General features: G+C 42.2%; 1 protein-coding gene across 4 annotated transcripts in view; it reads left to right on the forward strand.

Annotated features, from left to right (window-relative positions):
* SLIT3 (slit guidance ligand 3) overlaps nucleotides 1-19,193 on the forward strand; it is a 547,888-nt gene that overhangs the window by 505,566 nt on the left and 23,129 nt on the right. For all 4 annotated transcript variants that reach the window (XM_064458932.1, XM_064458933.1, XM_064458934.1 and 1 more), the window contains 4 exons: nucleotides 733-826; nucleotides 6,127-6,264; nucleotides 12,785-13,025; nucleotides 15,382-15,512. In XM_064458932.1, coding sequence (XP_064315002.1) covers nucleotides 733-826; nucleotides 6,127-6,264; nucleotides 12,785-13,025; nucleotides 15,382-15,512 — 604 coding nt within the window. The remainder of the gene's footprint in view (nucleotides 1-732; nucleotides 827-6,126; nucleotides 6,265-12,784; nucleotides 13,026-15,381; nucleotides 15,513-19,193) is intronic.

The raw sequence follows: 19,193 nt of genomic DNA on the forward strand, positions 1-19,193 counted from the left end.
TCAGAGAAGGGTGGTATTTAAATAAACTATCTGGGTTTAAACATTCTAGAACTATTAATTATTAAAATTTATACAAATCCAGGGAGGTGCATGGCATGTAACACACCGTACCTAGAAAGAGCTGAGCTGATCTTACATGTGATGGGTTTTTTTTCTGAAAAGACATCATCTCCTGTGAGCACAATAGAGCTAGTACTTTTCTTATAAATAATGAATGTTTTATAATCACATGCAGTCCTAAAGCTGGTTCCTATTATTGAGAGTTGCAGAGGTTCTGGGGGGAGGATTTGTGGGTTGTTGTTCTTTTCCAGAATGACGTCCAATCAGCTCCTTTGGCAGAGTATTAACTATGGCTAAAATATGTTTCCATGTGAAAATGTTACGGTCTAATGAGCAACTTCACTTTTGTGTCACTTTCTTGCTTTGATATAAGAGGTTCTGGGTCAGGAACTGCCCATTTGATCCTTAGTCTGTCTCCAAGTGGAGTTTATTTGTCAGTACTTTTTATATCAGCCTTTCAAATTCATGTGATAGAAACAGTACAGTCACTGTGGGTCAAAGGAGCCCAATTTGATGAAGTCTCACGTGCCCTCACAAGCAATATTGTCGCTTCCTGCTGAACTACTGAGCTGTCACCATTTAGGGAGATTTGTCATCCCTGAACATCATGTTTGAAGCTGCTTCAGGATTGTCCAAGTTATGTTACAGCTTTATTGTTTTCTTTTGCCTCAGGTGAACTGTGTGATGAGGTGATTAACCACTGTGTTCCTGATCTAAATCCATGCCAACATGATTCAAAATGTCTTCCTCTTGACAAAGGAACCAGGTAAGCGTATGTGTCTATTGGTCTCCACACACTGGGCAGATCCATCCATTGGCTTGACTTAGGGTTGAACTGGCAATGAGTTTGGGGTAAAAACCACCAAAATTAATGCAAATAGTGGAAGACGATACATACTTCAGACCATGTCACAGTTTAATTTTAATGCAACCGTACACACTTTTCTAGCTTTCTGTAGTTTTCTTTAAAATAATAGATGTACCCCTAGAGCAGAGGAATTATTCTGGAACAGAGCATGGCAAAAGGAGTACTTCTGGAACAGTTACTGCACAGTATCTTATCCTGCCTCTGAAACTAAGGACAGATTCCTTGTGTTCCTGAGGCCATCCATCAATTCAAGCAGCATAACAGGAGCCTTAACAGCTGCAATTCAGCTCTCCTTAGCCCATGCTGGCTCAGTGTTTAAAATCCATTCTCACTACTAGGAAGGGAAAGATTAATTTGTGGCCAGAGCATAAAGCTGCAGGTCAGGAGTTTTCTGTTGTATTCCCACTTCAGCTGTTGTCTTCCAGGATGGCTGGCAGTCTTGGGGTGCACTGGCAAAGGCCAGCCTTGACTACAGTGGGGCTTCTCTCCCCACACTTCCTCACCTGGGCCACAGCAGAAAACAGCTGAACTGGACAGCTCTAACTTGGGAGCCGCCTTCTTCCATTGACTCAAGAGGCGAGCCTCGCTCGGCTCATGTCAGGTTTTGTGAAGTCTCCTGTGTTTGCATTTGCATTTGCATATTGGAAACGACACTGACTCTTTCACAGGGGCAAAGTAAAGCTTCATGTTTTAAATGTCAGTAAAACATCTGGAGATTTGAGGGTTAGGGTGTTTTGAGAGGTGCATAGTAGCAGCATTCATCACTTGTCTGAACAGAGAATTTCAAAGCAATTTAGCAAATAGAGGCAGTCAATTGAAAAGTCAAGCTCTATGGAAAGCTTGTCAAGAAAAGATCTTTGAATCAAAGATGTAAGAAAGGACAACAAATTCAAGAGTGTTCAGTGCAGTGTGAGCTGCATCCAGGGCTGTTTTCACAGCTGTGGTGCAATCCTGGGGACTCACTGATTCCCTCCCAGGCAGGAGGGCTGGCATTTTGATGAGGGACGCCCTCACCCAGCACATCACAGGGGAGAGGTGGTAGCACTCTTTGGTCTTCCTGGTAACTTGCAGTTGCTGTCAGATTGTGTCCTGTAAAGCAACCGTCATGTCAGAGTAGCGTAAAATAGTACACAGAACATTTCAGGACAGTTCAAAGGAAGCGAACAAAAATTCTAGAGATGCTGGCTATCTAGAAGGCAGCTGAATCTATGCTAGACAGTCAGCTTGCACAACTCAAGCCTTTGTTTTGGGTGAAAAACGTCCAGACAGAAATGTTTCCAACACTTGAGGAAGGTGAAACTTAAATGATTAGGACAGTTCCTGAAATAATGCACAGGGACTGGATAAGGAGGCGTGTACTGGTACGTAAATAGTCCCTGGTGTTCTTCCCAGCTTTCATTCCTACTTAATTCATCATTCATCTAATCCAGTAGCTACATCATATTACGAGGTAAAGGCTTGTAACTCACGTTACTTTATGTTGCTAGATGTATGAAGGGATGGAGACAGCTGTGGTCCTGAATGGTTTTACCCTTGCTGGAAGCATTTTCATACCTGCCACCCAAATAATTTGAGTAAATAAGACACTTTTGCTTGCTTGCTTGCTAGAAAAGTGTTCTTCACAATGGGGCTGTTAACCCTTGCGGGAAGCCTAAATAATTACTTGTAAGTATTTTCTACTACTGTTTGTTGTATTATTTTTCCCACTATTCATCACAAAAATCCAGAATTTCTTTACATTTTTTGTCCCATTTTGCTTTCTAACAGGCCAGACTTGACAGGTGAAGGACCCTGCCCCACCTTGAACATAGATTTGTCTCCAAGTATTGCTTTTCCTTTCAAACTTTACTTACACCAAACCATTCAGAAATGGGCTGATACACCTCAGCAGCTTTTGCAGTGATGTGTGGTTGCTGCTGGGTCTCACTGAAAACAACCACCTCTGGTCCTGTGCTGTTGCTGATCCCTTGAGCAGTTTGATCCCCTGCCCTGTGATATGCCATACATTTAGCACGTAATGGTGCAGTATAATGCCACATGCAGAGTGAGTCAGGCTGATGCACCAGTCCCCTGCTCCACTTACAGAGGCAGGGAATATTAATGGCTTGTTCCTGAGCTGACCATCCACTTGTCAGGTTTGTGCCCTGGGCATGTGAGTAGGACACACCAGTGAGGAATATCATAGCAGCAAGGACACCAGCCAGTCTGTCTGTCCTGCCTTCAGCTCTAGTTGGTCTGCAACTCTGCAGAGGGAGAAAATTATGACTAAGACAGGAAAAATAAATAGGAAGCCAAGTTATTTATTGATATGGGGAGGGAAATTCCATTCTGGCCCTGCAATAGAAGCCATGATTCATGGCTTTAATACAATAGACATTGAGTGCATGCAGATGCAAGTCCTGTTGGATAGGCCAACATTTTAAATACCACTAGACGTGTTTTTAGGCTCTGTCTGATACTGGGAATGATGCCATCACTACAAGGCTGTAGCAGAAAACAGGTTTTCATACTCATGTCAGATGGTTGCTGGGAAATGAGATAACTGATCTAATCACATAAATTACTCTCTTACCAGGATTTGAATTTGAAAGTTTCTTTGCCTCCTCCTTTACTTCATCATACTTTTACTGATACTCAGTCACTTGCTGGCACTATGTGGGATAGGGATGGAGCTAATGTGCCATTGTTCCCTGCAGGGGGAGACTTTGGGTTTCTAGGAGGAGGCTGGGTGAGGCACTCGTGGCTGTTTCTCACCTGCTACACTTCAGGCATGCATTTTTGGTAGCTTTGGCCTAGATGTGACACACTAAGAGTTCAGAGATGACTGACCCAAAAGGAATTCCATGTTTCTAAAGGGGAAAGCCAAGCCTGGAAGCAAACTGGACTATTTCAGTGTGTGCTTGGCTGCACAGAGCTCTTTGCCGTCTAAGCTAGAATTGCAGGTGGCTTTCCTCACTTCCAGACTTCACATCTTTACTATGCTGTTACTATAGAAGAAGAGTAGCTTTCTGTATGCCAGAAAACAAAAACAAAAATAAATTAAAATACCATTTAACACAATGAGATGACTTCTAAAAAAATAACTTCAGGAAAAGAGCATATTTTTCCATTCACTGTATTGATGTTGGAGCATGTTATAAATATACTTTATTATTCTAAAGCTTGGAATTATTACCTGACAGCTTAAAATGCTGATTTAATGCAGCCCTGCAGAGAAAAGTGGTGGTTCTGTCATTACTGAGATAGCCAATACACATCATAAAATTGATGCATGGCAGCCCTGAATAAGGAACTGCACATCGTTCATTATTACATCACATTATATTAGGACTGCAGGGATCAATGAAAAGCAACAGGATTAAATGCTGCCAATTCCCCCCACAAAGTCTTTTGATTGACATTTGCTTGCAGGTGTGACTAAAATGTTGCCAAAAAATGTTGCCCGCTTCTTACGGTTTGGGGAAGGAACACTTTTTGCCCTGTTTTGTCATCTCCGTTATGTTAATCCCAGTATTCCCTGAGCCACCAGGGTGTAAAAAAGCAAATCAGGCATGCAGAGCTGGAACACCAACCATCCTATGGCTGCAGAGGGTCGTGATGGGGGCCTCTCCTGTAGGGAGGATGGAGAAAGAAAGTATATGCAACTACATAACGTTATCCATCCTGCAGGTTAATTTCCTCCTTTTTTAACCAGTCACATTCTTCTCAGTGCTTCAGCTAGATGGTTGCTGAAGTCCTGATGCTGTGGCAGCCATTCAGCGGTCATTAGCAAACACAGGACCCACCGTTGCACTCTGGCAACTTTCCCCCAACTCACTGCCTTGCACTGATGAGCTGGGGAGAGGCCAGGAGCCAAAACACATAGTCACTCGGAACCAAATTCAGCACAATTACTGCTGCCTGGAAGGTGGAAATAGCTTTCCTCATCGGCTCCCATGTGTGCAGTTCCTCTGAAGAAGTTTTCCATAAGGTGCTTCTTCCTGCATTTACCCCCACCAGGCTGCTGACGGGGGAGGAGGAGGAGGAGGCCAGAATAGGTTGGTGGAGCAGTAGTTTCTTGCCTGATGCCGCCTCCCTTGATTTTGTGTTGTGCCTCCACTTCCAGCTCTTGGTGGCAAGCATGCTGTGTCAAAACAAGGGGCTCCAGCAAAAGCACAGGCTTCTTTTTTATATTGCTGAAGTTAACTGTAGTTCTTCCCTTGTTTTGTTTTAAGTAATATGCCTTTTGTTTTCCAGATGTGCAGTAACATCCAGCTGGGAGGAGTAAAACATTTTTTATGGACTAAAGCATGTTCATGACTGTACATTGTCTACGCTATAGACTCAAAAAAAGGCTGTTCAGCAATCCCAAAAGACCTGTTTCAAGTCAGAGACTTTGGGATGCATTTTCTATTGTCAGGTTATAAACTTCTGCAAGGCTTATAATAGAAATGCTGATGCAGCCTTCGTACAACAAACTTGAGAATAAAATAAAATAAAATCTAAAAAAGCCAATGTCTGCAGGTATGGGTGCATCCCATTGTGTTGCTCCTATGAATGGTGTTCCCCCATAGCAGCAGGTACATGCTTCACCTGAGTGTCACCACAGGAAAGAACAGGCTTCAAAGACAACTTTCTGTAGTTGCAGCAACATTTGCTGTGCCTTGCTAGTGAATGACAAACAGGTGGTGGATTCAAAACTCTTTTTCTTTAAATGTGCTGAGTTTTACGGCTTGCTTACAGATTACTTCCATTTGGAAGGAGGAACCTTACTGCGCTCTGTGTAGCTGCACAGGGCCGACCTCTGACACTCATCAGTGTGCAGACACTGGCAAAATCATAGTCTGAGACATCAGAGCAACTGCTCTTGTGGAATATTGCAATTCCTTTGAGTCTGTAAGGTTAGGGAAGATGTTGCCACATTTAGCATAATTGGGAGACCACTATAGTCACCCTTCTCCACAGACTAGGCTGAGGAAAAGCAGTAGTATGGTATTGCTTTGCTTGGCTTGAATTTAAGCAGATTGCAGAACCTCAGCTGCAGACAGACAGGAGAGACTTGAGCATTTCTGATGGCAGGAATTGTGCTTGATGTTTCCAAGAATAATTGCTAACACCTTTCCATCTCAAATCAGATTGGTGCTAGGCTGCCTGTGTGTGCTATTGTTGTGAATGTTTGAATGTTGAAACAAGCTATTAACAGCAATCTTGTATTTCAGATGTGAGTGCTTGCCGGGTTACAGTGGAAAACACTGTGAAATAGATGATGATGACTGTGTGGGCCATAAGTGTCGCCATGGAGCTGTCTGCATAGATGCAGTCAATGGCTACACCTGCGTCTGTCCTCAGGGTTTCAGGTACGTGAGAGTCAGCTTCTCCCCCAGACTGTCTTCTGTACATAGTGTTGGCGCACTTTCTTTAATTGATTTTATCCTCAGAGCTAAGCAGCCTCTAGATATGGTATCGATCTATCATTCCTACGTGAATGGATGGCTCAGTGCTTCAAATCTTGTAGATGATGTAGGTCTTAATGAGTTAACTGAATACAGGGGATTGATGATTCCTGCTTTGAAAATAGCAGTTTGCCTTTTGTGCAGTGCCATGTTAGTTTGCCTGCCTGCCTGCCCAGCCTTTCCTGGTAAAACACCAGGTAATACACTCACAAATATGGAGATAAACTCTGCACGCACGAGAGTGAGCACAGGATAATGAAATTACATTGTGAGCCCTCAAACCTGGCTGCAAGAAAACAGGAGTCTGAAGATTTTCTGCCAGTATCTCTCTGCCTGTTGGTGGATGGGCTCACTACAATTTGGACTGTAAATTTCCATTCTCTGATTCTGACAGCTGCCAATATATCTGACTCCTGGAAATCTCTCTGTCTGTCAAAGATAAGTGTGCTGTTCCAAATGGATTCACTAATCATTGCCTGAGGCTGACTACTGGATTCCTTCCAGCCAAACCTTTTCTGTGTTTGAAATACACACACGAGACAAAAAGGAGTACCTGAAAAGATCCGTCTTGACAAAGCAGAAATTGCATGAACACTTATAAATAATTTTCTCTGCTTTGTACGTACAACTGTTTTCATTGTTCTTGCTTTCATCCGTGCTGGTTTTGTTTGGGTTTTTTTCCCTCTCAACACACATTTTTATTGCAAAGCAGACAGAATTCCCTGAATAGGCATTGATATATAACACGATGTCAGCCCATGGTTTCACAGGATGTCAGGCATCCTCTGAATTTCAAATTTATACCCTTTTCTCCATGTTACAATCTCTGCTTCAATCCCTTTGATGACCTTAGGGATCTTGCAGACTGGTGACTGGCAAGGATAACAAGTGACTGTCCCACAGTGGAATTGTAAATGCTCAATGTTATCTAATTGTTAGAGTTGAGAAATGGGATTGCAAAGCCATATATGGAGTCAAGGGTAACTTGAGCCTGTCATCAGATGTAGCGACTGGGAGACAACTGCTGCAGGTCCTCTGATTTTTAAGGCATGTCAGTACTAGGCAGTGATGAATGTGAGGGTTTTTCTCCTAGGAAGGCAGTGTCACAGTGTTTGGCAGAGATGTTTTGAGTTGTGACACAGTTGAGTGGAGCAGCAGGGGTAGGTGGAAGACTGTCCTGGGTCCCTTCCTGTGTACCAAGCAGCTCTACTGGGAATTTGGGCAGTGCCCCGTGTTGGCTGATCTCACAGCAGGGACTTCAAGAGCAGAAACTGGAACAGCCCAGCCTGCTCGCTTGCTCAAATGAGGGGGGTCTCATTCCACTACATGTCCTCCAGGAAGAGGAAACATCTTGCTACACAAAGCTCCAACACTCAACTACTAGCTTAGACAGCACTTCATAGCCCAAGGTAGACTTGGGCTGCCTATCGACAGCAGAGCCAGGATTATACCTTATACCTGAGGTCTCCTGCTTGCTTTCTTTTTTTTTTTTTTTTTTTTTTTTTTTGCACTAGTCCATGCCACCTCCCTAAATCTCCCCTACAAGATGCAAGGGAGCAAGGGTCTTTTAGGAGCAAAACATTGCAGTGGGCACTAACAGGCTCTCTCTGCCAAGGCAGAGAGCAAGCTGAAGCCCCTTGTGTTCTCCATGCAGAATAGTCCCTGATCTTGTTTGATTTCAGGATTAAAATTCTGCTAACAAAATACGATCTGCTCATTATTCTTTCCATGACTCCAGCCTTTTGTGGTTTAAAGGCCTGCTGTTCTGAAGGGGGTTCTGATTTTCGCCCCCCCGCCCTTAAGATTGCAATTACAAAGATGTTGATTGACAGAGTTCAGGCTTCTGATGTTCAGGGTTGTAGACTCAACTGTTCACAAAGCGTGCCTCAGGCGCTGGGCTGTGTGGCGAGGAGATAAATTTGCAAGTATTTGAAGACTGCACGTGTTGATGAAAAGGAAGAAACACAAGGGGTGGTCTGACAAAGGTTACTAGGAGACCTAAGGTGATGATTAATAAAGATTTTTGGCTAAGTATCAGGAGTCATTTCCCAGCACTGAGTTTGCAGAGTGACCTCCCAGTTATCTGGAGCTTATGCTGTTGTAATAAATGCACAGACCTATAACAATTTTATGGCTGTCACTATGCTGTACGTCCAAGCCAATTGGAGCCACATACTAATAAGGATGTTAAAACTTAACATCCTCACATGGCTGAACAAATGGCACTTCAGTAATTCTTAACAATGTAGGGCCTCATATGCACAATGACGCACCTCTGATGGCAGCCCCAAAAAGCAATAGTACCAAAATGCACGCTCCTATTTTCCCATCTTAGCATTTCCTATTCACTGTTCACGCATAGTTGTGCTCCACGCAGCACCTTTCCTTATCACTCAGCAATCTTTTGCAATTACATAATGCTTTCTTCCTGAAAAGTTTTCGGTGTTTTCTTCCCAAAATAACATTCGTTTACCCCTGCAGATGAAAGCATTTTTAGGAATTTGTGAACCCCATTGGATAAAACCTAACTTACCAAACCTTCCCTCTAGCAATCAGCCTCGCAGTAGTGCTGTCCTGATAAATGTTGCTGGAGTGGGGAAGCACGCATTAAGGCTGCTGAGCTTGATAGAAAGCACTGTTCCTCCATTGTGTAGATGCTTCAGAGTTCCCCACTGGGATAGTTTGCTGCAAGAAACTCAGCAGTGATTATTTAAATAAATGAGATCGTACCAGGCATAATGGACTGCCAAGCTATGCAAGTCAGGCTGTGCTCCACATTCCACTGCTGGGGAAGTAAATAGTATTAATTATTTCTAAAAATATATATTTTTCAATATTTTAAAATAAAGAAGAAAAGGCCTTGACAGAGATTGTTGCTAATATATCTTCTAGATGCCAGCAGCAGGGCAGCTGCACTTGTAAAGCCACCCACCGAAGGGGTTTCACAGCAAGGGAGGGTTGTGCAGGAGCTGTACTGGGAGCTCAGGGAGTCTTTCAGAGCGCCACCAAGCACAGACATGCTGGCTTCTTGCAACATTTGCTTTCTGTTAGTGGAGGCTGTTGCGGGTTGCATGGATTTTTTATTATTATTATTTTTAACTTCCATGAAATTACAATTATATACACTGTCTTTCCTTCTGCTTTCTAGTTCTCAGTAACAGACAAAACAAAATGATTGGCATTGGATAAAACAAAGCTAGTGGGCTGGGTTAGCAGTGTTCCTTTCTGCTAATCACCTCTGGAAAACAACTACACTTGACATCAGGCTGGCTGCGGCAAAGGGTCTCACTCAGGAAGGAAAAGTTTCTTAGTCTATAACTAATTCATAGTTTAGGTGTATTCACAAAGAAATGTTCCCAGGAACAAATTTACTTTAAGAAACATATCAGGCTGAGCAAAGACAATTATTTCCCATATGCAGTTATTCCCCCATACCGTACTGCCTGCCATGCTCCCGTTTCCACTGCTGCCCACAGCAGGCTGAACACTGTACTGACCCTGTAAGTCTCCTCCAAATACTCCTTGGAGCAAAGTAAATAGGGTTTATTGATTGCCAGCAGTATTGCCTTCCAGATTACACTTTCGAGATACATGTGCCTAAAGGATAGATTGGCTTGTCCCTATGCAAGAGTATACTATTCTGATAGAGGATATTAACCACTTGGCTGATGGGGAGTGGTTTGCTCCCCCCCAAACCCTTTGCTGATAGTATTAGCAGCCTATGACTGTGCCCACTTACAACACTAAGTGTCACCCAGGCAGTGAGGGGAGATAAGGGGTCCCTGTTAACCATAGATCCCTGCCCCTTAGAGAAGCGAGGTAGCGATGGGATGGGCATGGGGAGGCTGGTTGTGAAACATCACTCCATCCTTGTGGTGCATAAAGGAAGTTTAGGGCAATGTAATGAGAAAAGTGTTGAAATGCAACTTATTCTGAAAAGTAGCAAGAGGTGGTCCTGGCTGAGAAGGAAACATACAACATTTGTGTACACAAGCACAGCCAACCCTGAGTGACACCAAGGCTGGAGCGGGACTGTCCCTGCAGGGCGTGCGCATGGATGGGGCAGCAGCGAGGGGCCGGCGCAACACTGTGCTTTAGGCCTTGGAAATCCCCAGCAGTGTTTTTCACCTTCCTCAGGCTTATTCCTGTGTAACAGACTTTTTTTTTGCTATACCCACATCACCACATACAAGGCCAACAAACAGATTTGGGCCAAATTAGGAAGCTGGTTAGGGTATTCTATGTTGTGTGGGGCAAGGAGAGCTTCTCTGGCCTTCTCCTAGGTGCAAATCCCAAATGTTTGCATCTTTCAAGGCATTCTTCAAGTTTGCCTTTTGTAAAAATAGTAATATAAAACCCTGTGTCTCCTCTTCTCTCAGAAGTAATAGAAGAGCAGAGCAACTCCATTGCTTTTGCAGTTCAGGATTTCTCTCTCTTTTGTGTTTCCCAGAGGCAGACCAGAGAGTTGGTGTGCACTGGGAGAACAGGGGCAGGGAGAGGCTTGGGCTCTCATTCCACACAGCGCTAAAGATAGAGCCGTGATACCCTGTGCAAAATTTCACGAGAAAATGTAAAAAGGAGAGCAGTCATCTCTATTTCCTTCTGATACAGAGGCAGCAGGTTCTTGTCTCTGTGGGTAAGCAAGACTGGTCTTGAGTATGTTGTGGCTGTTTTATTTGCTGTTCTTGCACATCTTGTATCAGTTCTATTTACTGTAGGGTAATGGCTTGGGTTTCTATTCTAATTGTATCTAGGAACATTGCCTAGAAATTCGCTGAGCTTCCAAGTCTCACCTGCTTTACTGGAGAGGAGTGAGGGTTTTGGCATTTTTTCGCTTTGTTTTTATGGGAGTGCTCTTATTCCACAAAGTGCTCCCTGAATGGCAGGAAATTGCTAGTGGAACAAGTGAGTTTTCACTTTTCCAGGACTGGGCTGGTGGGTTATTCGCTGCATGAATGGGTCTGCCACAATCCTGTCCTGGCAAGCCCTCTGCCCCTGTGCTGATGAACGCTGTGTAACACAGAGAGATGGTGCAGGAGCATGAGCCCACAGCCCTTGCTGCAGCTATCCCCACAGTTTTCCCTGCTGCACAGCCTGACGCACACTCCCTGCTCACCAGCTACCAATTTTTCATTATTTTACTGGCTACACATTTTCAAGCAGTCACAGAACTTGGTGCAAAGACTTTATGTTCTCTCATCAGTACCAAAAGGGTTTGTTGGGTTTGGACAGTGGTTATAATGAGAAATTTGGGGTATAGGTGCAGGGGCATACCATGGCCAGCCAGCCAGCCAGAGAGCCTGGCCCGGTCCCTTTGCAGTACCTGTTGATTGCACAGGCCCAGTGGGTGTACTGGCAGAGGTTTTAAATTTACTTTTTGCAGTTCAGTCTGACGCATGACATCACTGTGAAAGATGACTGCAGCTTTTTGCACCTTCTCCCTTTTCCCTGCTCTTTCTATGCTGGTGTTGATATTTCAGTGTAGCTGAGTTATTCCAGCAAATAACCTGTGAAGTGTGCAGCCATGTTGAATCCAGGAAGGCAGCCTAGGGACTGAGCCATCACCGCTCCTGGGAGATGTATGCCTGGGAGGTGTGGCCCAAGCCTCAGAGGTTCCTACATGTGGGTTTTGCTCAGCTTCTCATATAGTTAAAACAGAACGACAGAGCTTTCCCCCAGATCCGAATATGATTCGAGTTCACAGGTACTTAGGTCTGGCATTTGGTTTTCAGTTGACTCTGGGAGATCTTCCTTTCCTTTGCATTTTTCTGATCCAGGACATTGCCAACCACAAACTCAGCTAAAATAAAGTTGATGATTCTGATGCTGTTAGAAACAACCAATTCAGGGCAGCTGCCCACCAAATAGTGTGGTATCAGTGCTTCTGAGACTTTTTAGCAGTTGCCCACCTATTGCTGATACACATGCTGATATACAGTAAAGCAAGTGAGGAGGCTGTAAACAATGCTAAAATTAGAGGATTTTCCCCTTGCTTACTGCCAGCAGAGGTAGACTCAAGTCACAAAGCCATGGGGATTTTTGGCTGAGGAGTGGTGCATGTTTCTGGATGGCAGGGAGAGCAAGTGAGGAAATTTCAGGTTTGGGTTTAAATGGCTCCCAGTTTTTGCTGGGAACGTCTGCACAGCACAGTGTGGGATGAAAGCTATTTTAGACAGACTGCTGTACCTTGCAGAGCTAAATAATCAGTGCAAAGTGCAGTACAAATTGCTTTTAGTGTTTGAACTGACTCCTTCAGACCAAGCGTGGGAATTTCTGTACAGCACTATGCTGTATAGCTTTCACACAGTAAAGTGGGTGCATGGTAGCTGAATCTCAGTCACTGTACCACAGTAGTAGGATAACATCAGCATCTTTAAAAATGGTGATAACTGAGGCTGCTGCTTCTTTCCTTTACCTTCTACAGTGGACTTTTCTGTGAAACTCCTCCACCGATGGTTCTGCTCCAGACAAGCCCATGTGATAACTACGAGTGCCAGAATGGGGCTCAATGCATTGTTGCGCACCATGAGCCTGTCTGCCGCTGCCTTGCTGGCTTTGCTGGGCAGAAGTGTGAGAAGCTCATCACAGTCAACTTTGTTGGAAAGGATTCCTATGTGGAGCTGCCATCAGCCAAGATTCGCCCTCAGGCAAACATCTCCCTCCAGGTATGTCACGCACAGCATCAGTTGCCTGCCCAGTGCTCTTCTAAGCAATAATACACAGACATGTATATATTATTTTATTCTGAAGGAACAGGGTCTATTGGCCAAGATGCTCACAAAGTTAGAGACAGCTTGTGAGCCAGTTGTCTGCCGTAAAATTATTAAGGCATTGAGGAGCAACTAAGGCACCACTGTACCTTTGAGGATACATGTCCTGCTCCAGAATCTTACCACTCTCTTATTCCCAGACTGGCAGTGTAACTAGACATGATTCAGCAAACTCCTGTGTTCTTACTGATTTACAGCATTGTGTTTCATCCTGTAGAAATTAGTGCTTAATGTTAGGAGATGTATTAAAAGAGGCTGCTCTAAATGGGCTTTCCAGACAATATTTTGCTTACTCTTTTACTGTGCACATTCAGTAGATAAAAAGCCTGGGATTTTGTTACAGTCCTGTTGTTACACCTAAATTTGGTGTGCTCAGAAGGCAATGGAAAATAGATATGAAAGGTGCCATAACACCACTGTCATCTTTGTGGTGCTGGATCAAAGATATTTTGGATACTTAATCCAATATGATAATTAAATTATTTGGAAGTTATTTGCATTCACAATCTAATAGGCATTAAACTGATCTTTTTTTTTTTCCTCAATATCCCAAAGTAAATGGAATAATTTCTAGCTTTATACATTTTCTAATGAAGAGAAGTGTGGAGCACAGATATGACACAACACATCTCTTTCTTAGGCCACTGATTGTTAACCTGGACTATTTCTGTGCTAGATTCATCCTGCAAATGAAGGATAACATTTAAAAAAAATGTGAGAAGAAAAATCATTCCTGTATGTTTATTCTACTGCATTTATGTTCTCAATTTTAAGAGATCGTATTCCACAGTTGGAAATCATATTCTAGACTTTCTTGATGGAGTTTGGTTTTAATTAAAATACCAATGTCAGGCATGGGAAAAAAGGACTGAATTGTCACATTAGGAATAGATTTTTAAAGGGTGGATCCTTCAAATTTATTCTAATAAGATTTCCATGATTAATATTTATCTTTGCTTTAATACCTTTAGTGTACAGTTCATATGAAAATGAAGCTGATTCATCTATATTTGAAACTCCATTTTTTCTTCAAAATTCCCTTTTATTTAATATCACAAAATAGATTCTAAAATATAGGCGCTCTAAAATAGGGCTCCCAAAGGCTCCAAATACTATACGTCTACTTTAAAGCTGAAAATGGACATTGTCTTCTTAAGTGCACAAAACACGTTACATCAGCCATAGCTTGCAGAATAAAACTGATTGCTACAGAAAGCACATGCAGCTGACTTTCTCACTTCTTGTTTCCCAGGCTGAATATTATTCTTGTATCCAGTAATTAATCACTAGTGAATTAAAATTAGAATACAACATTGATTATTAAGAACAGATAGAGGAAATCTTGTTAAAAAGTATTCAAGAAAAAAAATCTTTTAAGGGCAAAATAATAGTATTTAAATATATATATAAATGCAAGCAGATTTTTAAATGTACTGTTTAGTTTTGCCACTTAACAGCCATTACAAAAAATAAGCAAGATATCTCAAGAAATATCTACTGTGAAAATAACAGGCAGGTTGTATCCAAAAATCCCATTTTGTCTCCTCTTTTTTTTTTTTCTGTTGTACTATAGCAATATTTGAGACCTGGAGATTGGGAAGGTGGAGTCCTTGTTTTTTGATTCAGTAGTCAAGATTTTTTTCCCCTTGATGTACATCAAAGCTAGAGGGATGAGGGCTGCTCTGTTCCTCCCGACTCTTTAAATGTCCCATTTGAACTCAGCATGACTTGCTAGTAACTCAGATTGAGTGAACAACTCATGGTTATGCTAGATGTCCTAGCATATAGGACAGGTCCTTCTTTCCTTCTTTTTGTTCTTAAAAAGTCTGTGAACAGATCAGTGCCTGCTGAAATTTGTTTGCTTGTAATTGTGACACACTCCTACTGCCAGAGTTGATTTTCTAAAACTCCACTTCAAGCCAGGGTAGTAGCTGAGAAATAGATTCATGTGTTGCCAAAAATACAGCCATAGTTTATTGACAGGGATCAAATAAATTGCAGCTTTCACCTTCTGAAAACTAGTTCTCATTTGGTGCAAGGGAGCCATCCCCTAGTGGGAGGCTGACCTGTTTGTATATGAGCTCACTCAACGTCACCAAGACCTTTTTGTGTCTCATGGTTGTTGCTCATATATATGCTCATTAAAGTATATTTGAATTGCATATATGATTTTGTTTTGATTTTTAATATAGGTTTATTTCTTTTTTAATCATTCTCAAGCAACCTCTACCTGGTTATTAATGTTTCACAGGTAGCAACAGACAAGGACAATGGCATCTTATTATACAAAGGAGACAATGATCCTCTGGCTCTGGAGTTGTACCAAGGACATGTGAGGCTCATCTACGACACACTGAATTCTCCACCTACCACAGTATACAGGTAAATAGCTAAGCTTTACCAAGACAGTTGATTTCCAAAAAAGATGGAGAGGTAGGATTTTTCTAAGAAATGTGCATGGGAGAAAAACCTTTTATTTTACTTCACTGTATCTCTTTTATGTATGTAATTAGATAAAATCAAAGTAAAGATTTAGCTAGAGGCTGCATGGTTAAAAATTGGCATTTATTGTCAATACGAGTGATACTGTGTCCTGCTGTGATTGCAGAAAAATGCTGTTTTCTCATCTACTGTAAAGGTTTAGTTTCTGGTGAATGTTGTCCTTGAAATAGTTCTAAATAATCAGTTTCTCAGATGTTGCTATTTAGCATCAATTTACTGTACCAAGACAGAACAGTGACTGTGCAACTGTAAGATTCGACTGTGTCAAATAGGAGGAGAAGGGCTGAATTCCTCTACAGGATGAATATTTTTGGAAGAACTCTTACCTATATGAGTATATGAGTAGCAACTACACCAACTGTGCAAAAGCACAAATTACAACAGTAAATTGTAGGGCAATTTGACCTTCAGACACTTGAATTTTGGGGATACCAAACCCAGAGTTTTTATTCATTAGTCACAAAAAAGAAAAACAAACGTAAAAGTGAAATCCATGCACAGAGGCGTTTCCATAGGGATGAGAGATGTGCTGCTCATACCTTCCACTGTTACTTTAGCAGCCCTCTCCCTGGATTAACATCCTTCTGATGATTTTTAAGCCTTGTTGCTCCATTTTGTTCTGTGTAAACATGCAGTTGTGACCACATGGATCCCTTTCAAGTTCGGTGCAGTTTCATGGCATTGTGTATGCAGAAGAGCTGGATTTCCCAGCCCACTTAATTCTTTAAGGAAGAGCATCGTATTAGAGCAAGTGAAAGGATGCCACCAAGTATCACTAGCCAGGACAGCCCTTGTACTTCTTCTGGAAAGTTTTCTCAGCACTTGATAAAACTTGAGCCTTTCAGGAGTATGGTAGCTGTGCAGAGCTTTCTTTAAGGGAATGGTGACTTGTGTAAGAAAATGAGAAAATTCTTTCTCTATAAAAGCAAATTGGAATTATCCAATGCAGGGATGTCAGCAGGACAAGCAATGACTTGTCCACTGTAGGAATGAAGAAAATAGTTTATTAGTCATTTTCACCAGCTGGATAGGTGTGAAAAATTTCTCTGTGTGTGGCTGCTAATCCTAATTGATTTCATGTTAGGCAAAGCTGAAGTTGTTAAACAGTTTTATGCCACTAATTAGAACATGGGGAAAAGCTCATTATGTGTGGCCAGCACAGGGGGTGGCAGATCAGCGTCGATGCTTGCTCTCAGTTGTCAAGGGCAGAGCGGTGTGGTGACAAGAACTGTTGCCACCATCACAACAGCACTTTATGGATCCGCTGCCTTCTGGCAAAGTTGCCAGTGATGGCAAGCAGCAGTGTCCTCATTATTCCTGCGCCCTTCATATTGATCAAGGAGGAGGTCTCCATTCAGACTGACACCTCATTACCATAAGATTAATGGCCTCTTCACTACATTTTGTACTGTGTGATCTGTTGAGCTGGGAAAGAAGCTACTTAATACGATGCCCTTTCTGAAATGTCACTCTAATCTTTTATTAGTTTAAGGAGTGGAGCAAAATGGGATTAGCATGGAGCTTGATGGGAAAAGATTAGGTTGATTGAGAAAAACTGCAGCTAAAGAATGTCAAAAAGGGCCTTTAAATAGATTAAAAGACTTGTTTTCCTTAAGGGCTGAGGAAGGGGGAGGGAGACTGCTTCTCTCCACACAGTCATGGGATTTAAAGGCAGAAGGTGTGAGTGAATCTGGTTTGACCTCCCTGTGTATCCTATTTGACTTCTAGCTAAGGTGTAAGCTCTCTGTTCGGCTAAGACATGACTTCCAGCTTGGCACTGAGTTTTGACAGGAAAATACCAAATAATGGAAATTCTCCCACCTCCTTTAGTATCTTGGACAATGGTCAATCTTTTCCATTATTCAGTCATTGGCCATCATTTCTAAGCTGTGTCGCTAATACCTTCTAGATGTTTCAGAGGCTTCCTTCAGGGAAATTAAAGGCCTTTTATACCTGGTACTGCCTCCCAAGAGTTTATCTGTACTTTTAATTGCATTGTCCCCTAACTTGCATTTTGATGAAATGAATAGCAGATTCAGTGTGATGCATTTTACCTGAACTTTAACAATTTGGGGAACTCTCTTCTGCAACCTCTGTAATTTTTCATTTTGCAATAAAAATAAGGTTACTAGGAGAACCTGAAACATGCAGATCTTAGCCTCACCATTGGTAAAACAGTTTGCCTTCTCTATTGTGTACTCCTTGCTGTCTTGTTTAGACGCCTCATTTAAATCTCAATCTCAGCAAAAGTGGACTGTTTGCCTTTGAGAAGCTCTATTGAAAGACTATTAGATTAATTTCCACAGGCAGTATCAGGCGCTGCTATCCTCCAAAAGGGTCCAGTTCTTGGAAGAGATGAGCAGTGCTTTGGCTCTTGTTTTTCCTTAGAAGAGTCTGCCAAAAGAGGAGGAGGCCTTAAAATACTGCCTGGTGGGAACTGTGCCAGCTACAGCTGCAGGAAATCTACAACTGACCTGGTTCTGTGTTGTAACTGAGATGTTTTGCTGGCTATTTCAGGTACTCCCATGATGGGATGTGGGAATTCATTGGCAAGCCACATTATCTGTAATTCTTCATCACGGTCTCCATGATAAGATTTATTAATAGTACTTAAGAACAGTAAAATTAGCAAAGTACTTGGCTAATACAGGTAGTACCCTGTAGGGATAAGATAAAACCTGTTGTGAGACAGGTTTGGAAGCCAGCAGTGAGTAAGGCATGCTTGGTGGTAGTTTTCAGTAGTATTCAGCAGAATGGTGCTGGAAGGATGAAGTACACCATGTGTTGCATTGCAAAACTCTCCCCTGGCCCCTTAGGATATAGCCAGGGTGAAGGTTTGTACCAGACATGTGGTGTGCGCTCTGACCTTACTGTTGTAGTGTGTTCTGCAGGTGGCCTCACTTTGCAAAACTGTTCTAGGAGATTGAGGGCAGGGATGTGTGGCGTAATAGCAGATTACAGGCATGCTGGCCAAGAGCAACTCATTTTATCTGGGTATTGGAGTGGACCTGTTCCTGTACCTTAGTTGCTTCTTTGAGCAGATTTAAATAGAACTGCAGTAGAAAGTTAGTCTGGAAAAGCTGAAGATTAACTCACTGTACATTCAGATTTGCTTTACATGGTTTCATGTTTGGATAAGAAGGTTAAAGTTGACATTGCACTTTTCTTTCATTCTAGTCAGATAAAAGTCAGCAAATGTCCAATGGAAATGACTACCTAAAATACATTGTCATTTATTATCAAGTTAGAAAGAAATACAAGTTAATGTATGAATATGCAATGATTGAACTCGCCCTTTTAAAACAAAAGCTGACTGGTCTGTTACTGGAACTCCTCACTTGTAAGCTGCAGAATAATGGTTTCCTGGACATCATAATAAACATCTTAAAGAAGATCTATTTTTGAAGTAGGATTCCTATTTGTTGTTTCTTTTATTCTAGTTAATTATTCTATAGATGCCCAAATGAGAACAGAAGTCTGTTTCTGAGTCCTTTATTGACCTCCTGGTTTCTGCACTGGTGAGCGTTACTCTTCCATGCCATGACAGTACTTAGTACTGAG

Source organism: Phalacrocorax carbo, chromosome 8 (assembly GCF_963921805.1).
Source record: "Phalacrocorax carbo chromosome 8, bPhaCar2.1, whole genome shotgun sequence".
Taxonomy (NCBI): Eukaryota; Metazoa; Chordata; class Aves; order Suliformes; family Phalacrocoracidae; genus Phalacrocorax; species Phalacrocorax carbo.